This window comes from Colobus angolensis, unplaced genomic scaffold (genome assembly GCF_000951035.1).
Source record: "Colobus angolensis palliatus isolate OR3802 unplaced genomic scaffold, Cang.pa_1.0 Scaffold2, whole genome shotgun sequence".
NCBI lineage: Eukaryota > Metazoa > Chordata > Mammalia > Primates > Cercopithecidae > Colobus > Colobus angolensis.
The window spans coordinates 1217007-1230933 of record NW_012115154.1 but is presented as its reverse complement, the minus strand read 5'-3'; the positions used below and the strand labels follow the sequence as shown (position 1 = coordinate 1230933).

The following is a 13927-nucleotide window of genomic DNA, read 5'->3' as shown; positions in this document are numbered from 1 at the left end:
CCTGCCTCAGCCTCCCGAGTAGCAGGGACTACATGCACCTGCCACCACACCCAGCTAATTTTTTGTAATTTTTTGTATTTGAGACGGGGTTTCACCATGTTAGCCAGGATGGTCTCGATCTCCTGACCTCGTGATCCACCCACCTCAGCCTCCCAAAGTGCTGGGATTACAGGTGTGAGCCACCGCACCCAGTCGAAATATTTTATTTTCTTACCAGGTGTCAAATGTAATACAAGAATTTTCCCTTATTACTTCCTGTTAAACTGTACACACCTACAGTTTTCAAAGCTAAACCCCTAGCACATAAAAAAACTGGCCACTATAAGGACAAAGGTCATAATTTATTTCATGGCTTACTATGCTGCCCCAACGGGAGTTGAACTCCTGAGCTCAAGCAATCCTCCCACCTCAACCTCTAGAGTAGTGGGGACTACAGGCACATATCACTGCACCCAGCTGCCATCATTTTAAATAGCACATTTGAGTATCTTATTCTTCCACTCTGAGAAGACGCAATCCAAAATAGTACCTTTAGAGCTATTTTTTAAAATAAGAAGTGCTGATGGACTTCTACTTCAGGCCCAGAAGAAATAACAGGGACTAACAAAGTAACGAACAAACAAACAAACAAAACAGGTTACAAAACACTGCATATTAAGGTGGTTAGAATCTGCAGGGCAGTAATGGAGATGGGAAAGAGCATCACAGGGAAGTCTGCAGATCTGTAGAGGGTCATCAGCTGGGTATTGAACAGCACACATGTGACAGGTAACTGCCCAAGGCCAGGAAAACAACCTGAAAGGATTAGAGGGACTAATGATCTGAACTCACACAGGGCTGGAAATACTGCCTATCGTCCTAGACCAGAGGGAAAAAATTTCACAATTCTTACGGTATTGAGTGGAATACTCAAAAGAATTTTGTCACAGTAGTGAGACAAACTTAGCCCTAGACTAAATGTTGCTCTGCTTCTAACTAGCAAAACATAAAACAAGGCCTGAAAAGAGCAAATTGCTTCCAAGTAACTTAACCACATCTCAGAACAAAGCTCAAGAATAGTGGAATACAAAAATATCCAAAACCAACAGCCATCAAGATAAAACTGACAATGTCTAGCATCAACTCAAAAAGTACAAGATGCCTGGGTGTGGTGGTTCACAGGCTGAGGCCTGTGGATGGCTTGAGGCCAGGAATTCAAGACCAGCCTGAGCAACATAGCAAAACCTGAAAAAAAAAATACGAAAATTAGCCAGGTGCAGTGGCACACACACCTATAGTCTCAGCTACTTGGAAGACTGAGCTAGGAGGATCACTTGAGCCTGGGAGGTGGAGGTTGCAGTGAGCAAAGATTGCGTTACTGTGCTCCAGCCTGGGCAAGAGAGCTAGACTCCATCTCAGAAAGAAAAAGAAAAAAAACAAAAAACTACAAAGCATGTAAAGGAAGAGGGAAAATTAATCAATGGAAACTAACCCAGAAATGGTACAGATGATAAAATTAGTAGACAAGGACATTAAAACTCTTATAATACCCGTATTTCATTTGTTCACAAAGCTACAGGAAAAGTTAAACATGTAAGCAGAGACATGAAAAAGACCCAAATCAAACTTCCAGATAACGAACATAAGCTTCTATATCTTAGATTGAAAGGTACAATCTAAGATAAACAATAACATTAGATGGGATTAACAAGAGATTAGGAATAGCAGAAAAGACTAGTGAACTAGCATAGCAACACAAACTATATAAAACAAAACACCAAGAGAAAAAAAATGCGTTTTTTAATGAACATCAACATTCCATGAACTGTAGGACAACTTGAAGTGGCCTAAAATAGAGATAAATCTGACCAAAGACATATAAACCTAGACACTAAAATCTTCATACACACATACATACACACACACACACACACACACACAAATTGCTGAGATAAACTGAAGAAGAATTAAATGGAGATATATAACCCCCATCCATGGATCAGAAGACTCAATATTAAGATGTCAATTTCATATATTAATCCCAATCAAAATCCCAGCAGGTTTTATTGTAGAAACAGACTAGCTTATTTTAAAATTTGTAAGAAAATGCAAACAACCTAGAAGACCCAAAACTACTTTGAAAAGGTAGAATAAAGTAAAAGGGGCCAGGCACGGTGCCTCACACCTGTAATCCCTGCACTTACTTTGGGAGGCCGAGGCAGGTGGGTCACTTGAGGTCAGGTGGGTCACTTGAGGCCAGTAGTTCAAGGCCAGTAGTTCAAGACCAGCCTGACCAACATGGTGAAACCCCGTTTCCACAAAAAATAGGTGGGGTGGTGCACACCTATAATCCCAGCTACTCAGGAGGCTGAGGCAGGAAAATCATTTGACCCCAGGAGTCGGCAGTTGCAATGAGCTGAGATCGTGCCATCGAACTCCAGCCTGGGCGACAGAGCGAGACTCTGTCTCAAAAAAAAAAAAAAAGTTGAAGGGCTTAAACTATGTCTGCAGAACTATGTCAAAAAAGTTGAAGGGCTTACACTATGTCTGCAGAACTTAAAAAAAAACACTATGTCTTCAGTAATCAAGACAGTGCAATATTGTTATCAATATAAACATAAATAGAACAAACTAGAAAGTCAAGAAATAAATCCACACATATAAAGTAAATTGGTTTTTGACAAAGTTGCAAAAGCAAGCAAATAAAGACAGCATAGTCTTTTTAACAAGTGGTGTTGGAAATGGATATCCTTACACACACAAAAAAAAGGTACTGGAAAAAAATGGTAGAGAAGGATCATTCTAGTATACTGGAAGTGTTCTATATCTTCAGCTGGACAGTAGTTACAGAGGTAAAAATTCATCAAGCCATATACTTAAGATTTGTGCACTCTAGCATATATATGTGTACCTCAAAAAGGAGGACAAATGAAATTAATAGAGTAAGATCCCATATTTAATGAAAAATTATTTCTGGCCATCAACATTTCATATACACATATACATTCACACAGAAAAGGGAGGGGTCTGGAATTCGGTTCATCTAGTATCAATGATAATAACTTATAGACGACAAAATTTGAAATAATTTTTTTTATTTGTATCTTCACATTTTTCTGCATTTTCATTGTTTGAATTATTTATCATGAGAGTACTATTTTTATAACAATAGAGTGATTTTTTTTCTTAAACTGGAAGCAAAAGTATTAATAGTGGATAATGCTAGTGAAGAAAATACAAGTGGGCCGGGCATGGTGGCTCACGCCTGTAATCCCAGAACTTTGGAAGGCCGAAGCAGGTCAATCACCTGAGGTCAGGAGTTTGAGACCAGCCTGGCCACCACAGTGAAACCCCGTCTCTACTAAAAATACAAAAACTAGCCAGGCATGGTGGCATGTGCCTGTAATCCCAGCTACTCGGGAGGCTGAGGCAGGAGAATCACTTGAACCCAGGAGGCAGAGGTTGTAGTGAACTGAGATGGCGCTACTGCACTCCAGCCTGGGTGACAAGGCAAGACTCTGCCTCAAAAAAAAAGAAAAGAAAAGAAACTATGGGTGATTTTTTTCTTCCCTATTGTTCTGTATATGTTTAATTCCTCCACCTAAAAAACTTTTATAACTATGAAGACTGTATAGCAATATTAAAAAAATGTATATACGTGGACAAGATCCACAAGAAAACCTGAAAAACAGGTAGTATTTTGGGAAATGAAATTGCTGGACAATGTTTCTATGACTCTCGTCTTTACAAATTTGTACAACACACAATATTGTTGTCCTTTTTATAAAGGACAACAAGGGTTACCTCAACAGAGTATGGGCCCCTTGATTTGCTTGTTTGTAGTCTTTTCAGTCTTTTAATCTAATAAATATTTTATACTTTATGTGTGTTTATAGTTTACATGTTTTACATACCCTCATAACCATACATATATTTAAATCTAGCTTCTTTAGCTGACTCTCAAATTACCAAATAATTACTATTTTAATTCAGCTGTACAACATTCCCTGGTTACAAAGACAACACCTTGACGAATGGAATCAAACACTCTAGTCAAGGCATCAAGGTTATTTCTGGTGGAAAAGTAACCTTATAGCCTGGTTACTATCTGGCAAATTTATTACAATCAAAAGAATCTTCTTAACAAAAGAGGCTACAGATCTAGAAAGAAGGAAATGAACATCTGTGTGCCAAACTGTGCTAGGCACTTTTATATACTCTCATCTCGTGTGATGTTGCAAAAAAACACAGATCGTATTAGCCCGTTTTCCAAATGAGGGAACTAAGACATGGTAGTTTTAAGGAACTGGTCTGATGTTACCCAGGTAATACAGCAAGTTTCAACTACAACATACCACCACAGCACTTCTCACCACAGGCTGTGACCACATCTATCTACAAGTAATGGCTTGAAAAAACCTAACCATACCACCCACCATCAATATTACAGGCCTCAAAGCCTTCAGGAAATCGCAGTGTTAACAATTACACAAGGTACATTAAGACATGGGTCCACAAGACACTAATTCTGAGCCAAAGTATGGGAATTGTGTTGCCCCTTACATTCACATACGCGCCAGACATTCCAGGACTTCCGGGAAGCACTGTTTCTGAGTATTCTAGTAGTAATTTTCAAACAACACAGCATCGGTAGGGTCAAGATGTCCCGGGGTACAAAGAGAGCTAGAAACCAAAAAACCATTATATGATGGGCTCAGATGAAGAGAAGAGATGGCGATGCAAAGAACATTAACACCTAACCCAACTTCCAGGACTCGGCTCAGAACAGGGGAAGAGACTGACTGCTTTCCTTTCCTTTCCTGCCACAGACTGTGTTATGAACCTCAAAGCTGTTCAAAGCCCTGGTCAAAGCCTGGACCCCTTCAACAAAGTTTACTTTGAATTAAACACAGGGCTGACCAAAATACTTTCCAAGGAGGAAGGGAATTTAACAGGTGTCTACAATAAAGGATTTTCTACGTTTTTGAAATTTCAACTTCCGTGAAGACATAAGAGTTGATGAAAACGTGAGCCTTCCACTGCCTTCAAACCTCCTTGACATCTGTAACCAGAGTGTGTCTTCAAAAGCTCTGCTCCAAGGTTCCGATAAGGTCTCCCGAAGTCGCAACCAAAGTTTGTCTTCCCAATTAAACTGGCTATTACAGGCCAAGTTATAAAGAGAGACAACATTTAATTGGAAAGCAAATCACCTAACAGTAAGTGGCAGACACATTTCCCAATTAAAAATCTGACAAGAACTCACAGAAATAAAATGTCTCCAAAATGCCATCTTATTTCCCATCTAGAGAGGCTGCCTCCTCTGACTTCCCACCAAACAAAAGGTTGGCAAGGGAAATCAACAGAAAAGTAGAAAAATTGTATGTGTATATGCTTGTATGTGTGTGTGCATGTGTGTGTGTATAAAACATCCAAATCTTACATCAGCAGGTCAAAAGAAAACTAGGTGTGTATGTCTGTGTGTGTGTGTGTGTGTGTGTGTGTAAAACTCCAAATCGTACATCACACATCAGCAGGTAATCAGGATTCTGTCCCCACAGTTAGTTCCATTTTAAAGGGCTAGTGGCAAGACTTAAAACCAAAAGCTGCAGTTGGCCGTAGCCTCCAACAAACTGAATTCCAAGCATTATCTGTCCCCTCACCAAAGCCCCACCTCACAGGCCTGAGATCCTCTTCTGTAAAGCCCTGGAAGTCATCTGACCTTTGAAACATCTGACTGCCCTGACATATTTTTACTCGATAATTTTTAAATAATCAAGCATTTTTATTTGAGTCTCAAGGCACTTAAAAAGTATCATATAATACTTACATTACAATTACACTATACTTCATCTTTATTTTTGGCTTTTAAATGCTTTAAAGTTTAAATACTTTGTACTAGCAAAATACTTTATACTAGCAAAATAGAGTCATTATTTAACTATTTACTACAAGGGCTGGAAATAGCGATGAGATTTGGATATTCCCCATGTCTACACCTACTCTGTCCTTAAGTCAAACCCTTATCCACCTGTAGTTTTTTGAATACAATATTAAAAATGACTGTAACAATAAAAGCTACCCCAACTATTAGGAAAAGCATTGAAAAAATACAAAATTTTATGATACATAATGTATCATAATGTAGTACAGAAATGACATTTTCACACATGTGAGCAAGAGAATTAAAGGAGCATTTTTAACATTCACTATTTAAAAAAGAAAAACTACTACTCAGTGATACAAAAAGATATTTTTTAAAAAGCTAAACTGATCAAACTTTTCAAAAGACAATACACTCTCTGACAGGTAATTTGTTTTGTGACAAAATAAGTCCATGGAAACATGAAAGGAGCTAGCAGGTACCCGGTACATGTTAGGAATGCTCAGACCTTATAAACACGAGCCTAACATGGGTTTTCCTTTTTGTGGCTTGTTGCCAAAGCAACTAGGAAAGCTACAGTCTTTGGGAGAGAATTTGAAAAAAAAGTTAAAAGATAGGAGGAGATAAGCAAAGTTTTATATCAGGAATTAAGAATAATGAATACAATGTTGCAAGAAGGAAAACGCAAAGGACAGAAATTGAACAGAAATACAAGAAGCAACTTCCAAGTGACAGCACAATTTACTAACAAGAAATATACATTCCTGGTTCTATTACCCACAGGACTCTCCCCTCATTCCCCATCCCAAACACCACAGTAATACAACCATTGTCCTCTCATTCACTACCACTGTTTATAAAATTTAAACCACTGGGTATGTTCAAAAGCACATTAGGAAGGAAATAACACGAAGTTATAGCTACCAACATCCTCACTCCAACACCAAAATCTCCCTGTGACTCAAAGAAATGTTGAAATACAAACACCAACACCATTCGGTCTCAAGGTCACACGTAACAATGTATCCCAAACCTTACTAAACTTGCCCAGGATACTAAATATAGACATTCCCTTACACCACACTTATAAAAAATATATAACAGAAGTGTTATTCAGTGATCTGAGGTGATCAAGGATAAAGCAGAAAAATGAGGGCTGGGCGCGATGGTTCATGCCTGTAATCCCAGCACTTTGGGAGGCCAAGGCAGGCGGATCACAAGGTCAAGAGATCGAGACTATCCTGGCCAACATGATGAAACCCTGTCTCTACCAACAACACAAAAATTAGCTGGGTGTGGTGGCACACACCTGTAATCCCTGCTATGCAGGAGGCTGAAGCAGGAGAATCACTTGAACCAGGGAGGCGGAGGTTGCAGTGAGCTGAGATCGCACCACTGCACTCCAGCCTGGAGACAGAGCAAGACTCTGTCTCAAAAAAAAAAAAAAAAGAAAGAAAGAAAAGAAAAGCAATAATGCACAACAGAGATCAAAGTAAAAAATGCCTAGGCCTGATAAAGTGCAGGGCATATATTAATAAACTGGCATAAGAGATGGATGACCACAAAATCTTTGCCATCAAGCAGTACGGGGTTCCTCCTGGAGAACATGAAGGAATGGTCAACCAAAGGCAAGGTATGTTCTGAATTAGCATTAGTAAAAAAATGCTTTAGGTTGGCTTTCATGCTGTTTTCAAAAATATGACATTTAGAGTAAATTCAACTGGCACTGAAGAAAGCACAAATAACATAAAAGAAATGGGAAGAGCTTGGAGAATCAAAAGTAAACAGATGAGATGGCACATTTCACTTTCATTAGAAACGGCTACTCCTCCTGGATTTCCATAACATTTCATGTCTCTCTCGTAGTCTTACATCATCATTTTTACTGACATGTTTTATCCCCCAGGTAAACTACACTCTCCTCCAGGGTAACACTGTGCCTGCCTCATTTTTGCAAAACTCAGGGCATTTATTCATTCAGTCAACAAATGCTATTAAATATACAACATGTGCCAGACACCATACTACAAACTGGCACTAAATACCTATTGTTTAAATGTTGACTACAAGGTAGAAAAAACAAACAAGTTCAAAAAAGGATCCAAATAACGTCCAGGAATTCTAATTCCACAGGAAATTCAGATGGGAAACAACAAACATTCTAATTGGAATTTTAGTATCATGACATACATCTACACTACTTGTGTATTGTCGCAGCGAGAATGTGGGCCTATCGATTCACAATAGAACAGCACTTCCTCTGTATGGCCTACCAAGTATATTAAGCATTTCCACGCAGAGATTTTTTCTCTTAAGCCCAAAAGAAAATTAACAGTAATGATTTAACAGGTTATAATCTTAAAGCCCTCTAAATAAGACCCATAAGATTTGTCTTTGTCAGTGAGTGGTAAGCTGTTTTAATGGTTTGATATATTCATTCATTGAAGTGCTTAGTACCTATCAGATAATGTTGGGCCCTGGGTTTTGAAAAGATGATCAACACATTCCAGGAGCCTTGCAAGAATTCAAACAAAAGTTTAGCATTGGTGGGGAAAAATAGGAGTGTTTACGAAAAATAAATGAGTTGAAATTCAAATGCCAACAACGTAAAAAACGTGCCATAATAAATTTTATTTAGATTGGTTTTAGTCAGTACCTGTATCATCTCCAAGGTTCTTGAAAGGGTTCCCCATCCTCAATATATTTCACTTTTTTTAAAAAAGCTCCTAAAAGGTCCACCACTCCCAGTCCACCCCCACCCTAATCTTCTGGGAGATGCAGAGCGGGAGTGCATTGAAGATAATCTGAAATTGGTTTGGTTTTGTTTTTTTAAGGAATGGACCAGAATGGGAAGGCAGAAAAAGGCAGAGCAAAAATCGAAAACCATTGTGTGCCTTCAAACCCAGTCCTCCCACCAGCTCACTGCAGATTCTGGTATTTGTGGCTGTGGCCACGCACAGGTGGTTGAAAGTATCCAGAGTGTGAAAACACAATCTGCAACTCAATCACAGGAGTCTCCGGACTCCAAGGCCTTACATCCCAAAAGTCCAGGAAACAAGGCGCCTTTCTCAGTGAGTGCTGCTACAGGCAAACAATAAATAAGCATTTTAGGAATCAATAATGAACACACCTACACTTGGTCTTCTCTACCAAATCCAAATAGCGTGCTTTGGGGCCCCGGAACTGTAATAGTTGGTGCTGCCCCTAAAGAAAAGACTGAGGCGGGGCTCCTCTCTCTATAGCTAACCCCAGAAAAAAAAGGTGGGGGGAGAATTCCTGGGGCCCTGGGGAGGGGTTAGGGCCCTAGGGAGGGGCTGCGGGAGGCAAGGAGGAAAGGGAAGGGAGAGCAGGGTGGGACCCAGCTAACCCTTCTCCCTTCCAAAACGGAGGTTAAGCCGCTGCCCCCAGTCCCCAGACCCTGCCTCCTGCCTCCCTCACCTGATCACAGAGATGAGCAGCCCCGAGGGGTCTTTGCTTTTGCTGACTGTGCTTCTGTATTTCCCACCAGCTGCTTCTGCCGCCATCTTGGACGCGGGGAGAGCCGCTAGGCTCCAAGGAAGCCAAGAGTGCGTAAATTCTGTATTTGACCCCGCTGGAGTCTCCACCAATGGGTGAGGAGAATTCCAGAGGCGCGGAAGTGGAAAATCCAATCACTGAAGTGAGGAGGCGGGACTAAGGGAACAGGTTTTGAGGCAACGACGCTCGTGTTCGCTCTAAGCACTCTGGGAGTCGTAGTTTTCCTTCTCCGTCTCCTGGGCGCGCATGAAAGCTAAACCAGCTGCAACTTCATGAGTCTTGTAATGAGTGTCTTCATTTATCTTTATTCTGACTTCGAGCTTTTTTCGGCTTCCTTGCTTTTAGAATTTTGTCAGGCTTGAAATCAAATTTATCTGATGATGCCAAAATTTGTTAGGGTGTGTATTTAAATGAAAGAGGGGTTCTCTGCTGGATGCCTATGTGCAAAGTTTTAGCCTTAAGCGCGAGTGATTTTTTTAAAAATCCAATAAAATACAAAAATGAATATAAGCAGAAATGCTTTTCTTTAGTGTTCTATAAAACTAATGTTTCTGCATTAGGTTTATGTGTGAGTTCAATTTTCCCCAGTGTTCTTATATTTCCAGATAGCCCTAAAAACACACGCACAGGAATAAACAAATGAATACTGATGAAGAAAAGACAGTATAAGCGAAAAACAAACAGACCACACTGCAGATTCCTTTTTTTCAAGCTAAATGAAATGGTTAGTAGTAATGCATATTTGTGTTAATACTTTTACCGGTAAGCTTTTAGTATTTCCTGCATTTGGTTCCGTTGGCTTAGTCGTTAATTCATAAGATCAAGTGAACAAAACAAGACCAGAATGTGTGTGGAAAGTGGTTAGACTGAGGAACAAGAATAATAATAAAAATTAAAAGTAAGGAAGGAGGTGGCCTGCTCAGTAACAATAAAGATTGAAGAATTTAAAGGAATAGAAAGCAAACTAACTCAGAGGTCCTGGAGTTGTGGAGCAGCAAACTCAGAATGCATCAACTACTTTTATAAATAGACATTGAGCTGGTAGAAGTTCACATTTTTAAAAATTAGTTGAAGATGACACACACGTATATGATATGATAACTTAAAAGTATTCATAACCTTTGGCCTCATAATTCCAGTTCTAGGGACTTTGTTCCTAAAGAAATAAAGATAGGGTACTGACATTTTTTAAATAACACAGAAGTATTAAATAAATTATGTAACATTCAAATGAGTAAATAACATATAGCTTCTGGGAATGTTAATTTTAATGACTCTTAAAGAAAATAAGATTTTTGGGCCGAGTGCGATGGCTCACACCTGTAATCCCAATACTTTGGGAGGCCGAGCCAGGCAGACCACTTGAGGCCAGGAGTTTAAGACAAGCCTGGCCAACATGGTGATACTCTGTCTCTACTAAAAATACAAAAGTTAGCCGGACCATGATGGTGCATGCCTGTAATCCCAGCTGCTTGGGAGGCTGAGGCAGGAGAATTGCTTGAACCCGGAAGGTGGAGGTTGCAGTGAGCCAAGATCATTCCACTGCACACTGCACTCCAGCCTGGGCAACAGAGGGAAACTCTGTCTCAAAAATAAATAAGATTTTTATGGTATAAGTATAAAAACTGGACTATAAAATTAAATAATTCATAGAGAAAGGGAGAGGCAGTTGGGCCTACTGGTTAAGAATGCAGGACATAGGATAAAAAGTGTGATCATCTCAACCGATGCAGAAAAAAGCTTTGTCAAAATCCAAAACACTCTCACAATAAAAACACTCAGAAAACTAGGGATAAAAGGAAACTTCTTATAGACTATAAAGGGTACTTACGAACAACCCACAGCAATCATCATAGTCAATGAAAAACTGAAAGCCTTCCCACTAATACTAGACACAAAAAAAGGATAACCATTTTTTTGCCACTTCTATTCAACAAAGTACTGCAAGTTATAGCCAGAGCAATGAGGCAAGAACATGAATAAGTGATCCAGATTGGAAAGGAAGAAATGAAACAATATCTATTTTTGGATGATATGATCTTATATATAGAATATCCTAGATAATACACACAAAAAAACTATTAGAGCTAATAAAATATTCAGCAACGTTGCAGAATGCAAAATCAACAGCAACAGAAAATCAGTGGTATTTTTGTAAACTGGCAATAAACAATCCAAAAAGGAAATTTACACAATTCCATTTCCAATAGCAGCAAAAAGAATAAAATGCCTACGAATAAACTTAGCCATGGAAGTGAAAGACTACTACACTGAAAGCTACAAAACATTGCTGCAAGAAATAAAAGAAGACTCAAATAAATGGAAAGACATCCATGTTCATGGGTTGAAAAACTTAATATTGTTAAGATGGCCAAACTCCCCACAACTATCTACAAATTCAATGTAATTCTGGTCAAAATTCACTAGGCTTTTTGTGCAGAGATAGAAAAACTGATCCTGAAATTCATATGGAAATTAAAAGAGCCCCAAATAGTCAAAGCAATCTTGGGGGAAAAAAAAATCAATGTGGAGGTCTCACACTTCCTGATTTCAAAACTTACTAAAAATCCACAGTAATCAAAATAGCATGGTACTTGCTTAAAAATAAACACATAGATAAATAGAATAAGCCTTACAGAAATAAGCCTATTCATCTATGATCAATTGATTTTCTTTTTTTTTCCTTTCTTTCTTTTTTTTAGACAGAGTCTCTTTCTGTCACCCAGGCTGGAGTGCAGTGGCTCAATCTCAGCTCACTATAACCTCTGCCTCCCAGGTTCAAGCAATTCTCATGCCTCAGCCTTCCAAGTAGCTGAGATTACAGGCGCCCACCACCACACCCAGCTAATTTTTGTATTTTTAGTAGACACGGGGTTTTGCCATATTGACCAGGCTGTTCTTGAACTCCTGACCTCAGGTGATCTGCCCACCTCGGCCTCCCAAAGTGCTGGGATTACAGGTGTGAGCCACCACACCCGACCAGTCAATTGATTTTCAACAAGGGTGACAGTACCATTCAATAAGGAAAAAATAGTCTCCTCAACAGATGGTGTTGAAAACTGGATAAGCATAAGCAAAAAATTGAAGATAGACCCTACCTCATACAATATGCAAAAATTAACTAAAAGTGGATCAAAGACCTAAATATAAGAGATAAAACTCTTAGAACAAAATATAAGGGTAAATTTTCATGATTCTTAGCTACGACATCAAAAGCATAAGCAACATAAGAAAAAAATAGATATATTGGGCTTTATTAAAATTAAAAACCCTCATACATCAAAGTACACTATCAAGAGAGTGAAAATACAGGCACAGGATGGGAGACAATAAAAGCAAATCACATACAGTATCTGATAAGAGTCCTGTATCTCGACAATGTAAAGAACTCTTACGACTCAACACAAAAGGAAATAAAAATTAAAACCTGGGCAATGGATGTGAATAGACATTTCTCCAAAGAAGATGCACAAATGGCCAAAAAACACATAAAAAGATGCTCAACATCATTAGTCATTATAGGAAAATGCAAAACCATAATGAGATACCACTTCACACCCACTAGGTTGGTTATAATTTTTTTTAATGGAAAATAAGTGTTGGCAAGTGTGTGGAGAAACTGGAACCCTTGTACGTTTCTTTTGGGAATGTGAAATGGTTCAGCCATTGGGGAAACCAATTTGGTGGTTCCTTAAAAAATTAAACACAAAGTTACCATATGACCTAGCAAGTCCACTCATAGGTATATACACAAGAGAATTGAAAACAAGTGTTCAGAAAATAACTTGTACGCAAACATTCATAAAAACACCGTTCAAAATAGCCTAAAGGTGGAAGCAATCCAAATGTTTAACAATCGATGAACTGCAACAATATGACCGTATGAGTGTGGTATAAACCAAATGTGCTATATCCATACAATGTAATATTATTCACACATAAAAATGAAAAAAGTACTAATATATGCTGCAATATTGATAAATCTTGAATACATGCTAACTGAAAAAAGCCAGACACAAAAGGCCATATTGTGTATAACCCCATTTATCTGAAATATCCAGAATAGGCAAATTCATACAAACAGAAAGCAGATCAGTGGTTGCCAAGGGCTGCAGGGCAGGAAGAAATGGGGAATGACTGCTTAATGGATACAGAGTTTCCTTTTGGAGTGATGAAATGTTCTGGAACTACAGTCGATGGTTGCATAGCTTGTGAACGTATTAAAGGTCAGTGAATTATAAACTTTAAAGTAGTCAAAAGTCATAAATTTTGTTATGTGTTTTTTACCAAATCTTTAAAAAAAAAAAAAGAATGCAGTTTGTGTAGCAGAATGGCCTAGATTCAATCCCAGCTTTCCACTTCCTGGCTAGATTACCTAGGGCAAGTTCCTTAACTTTACTCTGCCTCAGTTTCCTTATCTGTAAAGCGGGTGATCATTGTACGTCACATAGAGAATGTTAGTAAGAATATGTGAGTTATACATTATCAGCACTTGGTAAATATCAGCTATTATTATTAAAGTATGGTACTAATTTTGTTGAAAGTACATCT

General features: G+C 38.7%; 1 protein-coding gene across 2 annotated transcripts in view; it reads right to left on the bottom strand.

The window, feature by feature from the left end:
- EXOC4 (exocyst complex component 4) overlaps window positions 1-9435 on the bottom strand; it is an 826169-nt gene extending 816734 nt beyond the window's left edge. For both annotated transcript variants that reach the window (XM_011941218.1, XM_011941219.1), the window contains exon 1: window positions 9299-9435. In XM_011941218.1, coding sequence (XP_011796608.1) covers window positions 9299-9384 — 86 coding nt within the window. In that variant the 5' untranslated portion in view covers window positions 9385-9435. The remainder of the gene's footprint in view (window positions 1-9298) is intronic.
- Between the last annotated feature and the right edge of the window lie 4492 nt (window positions 9436-13927).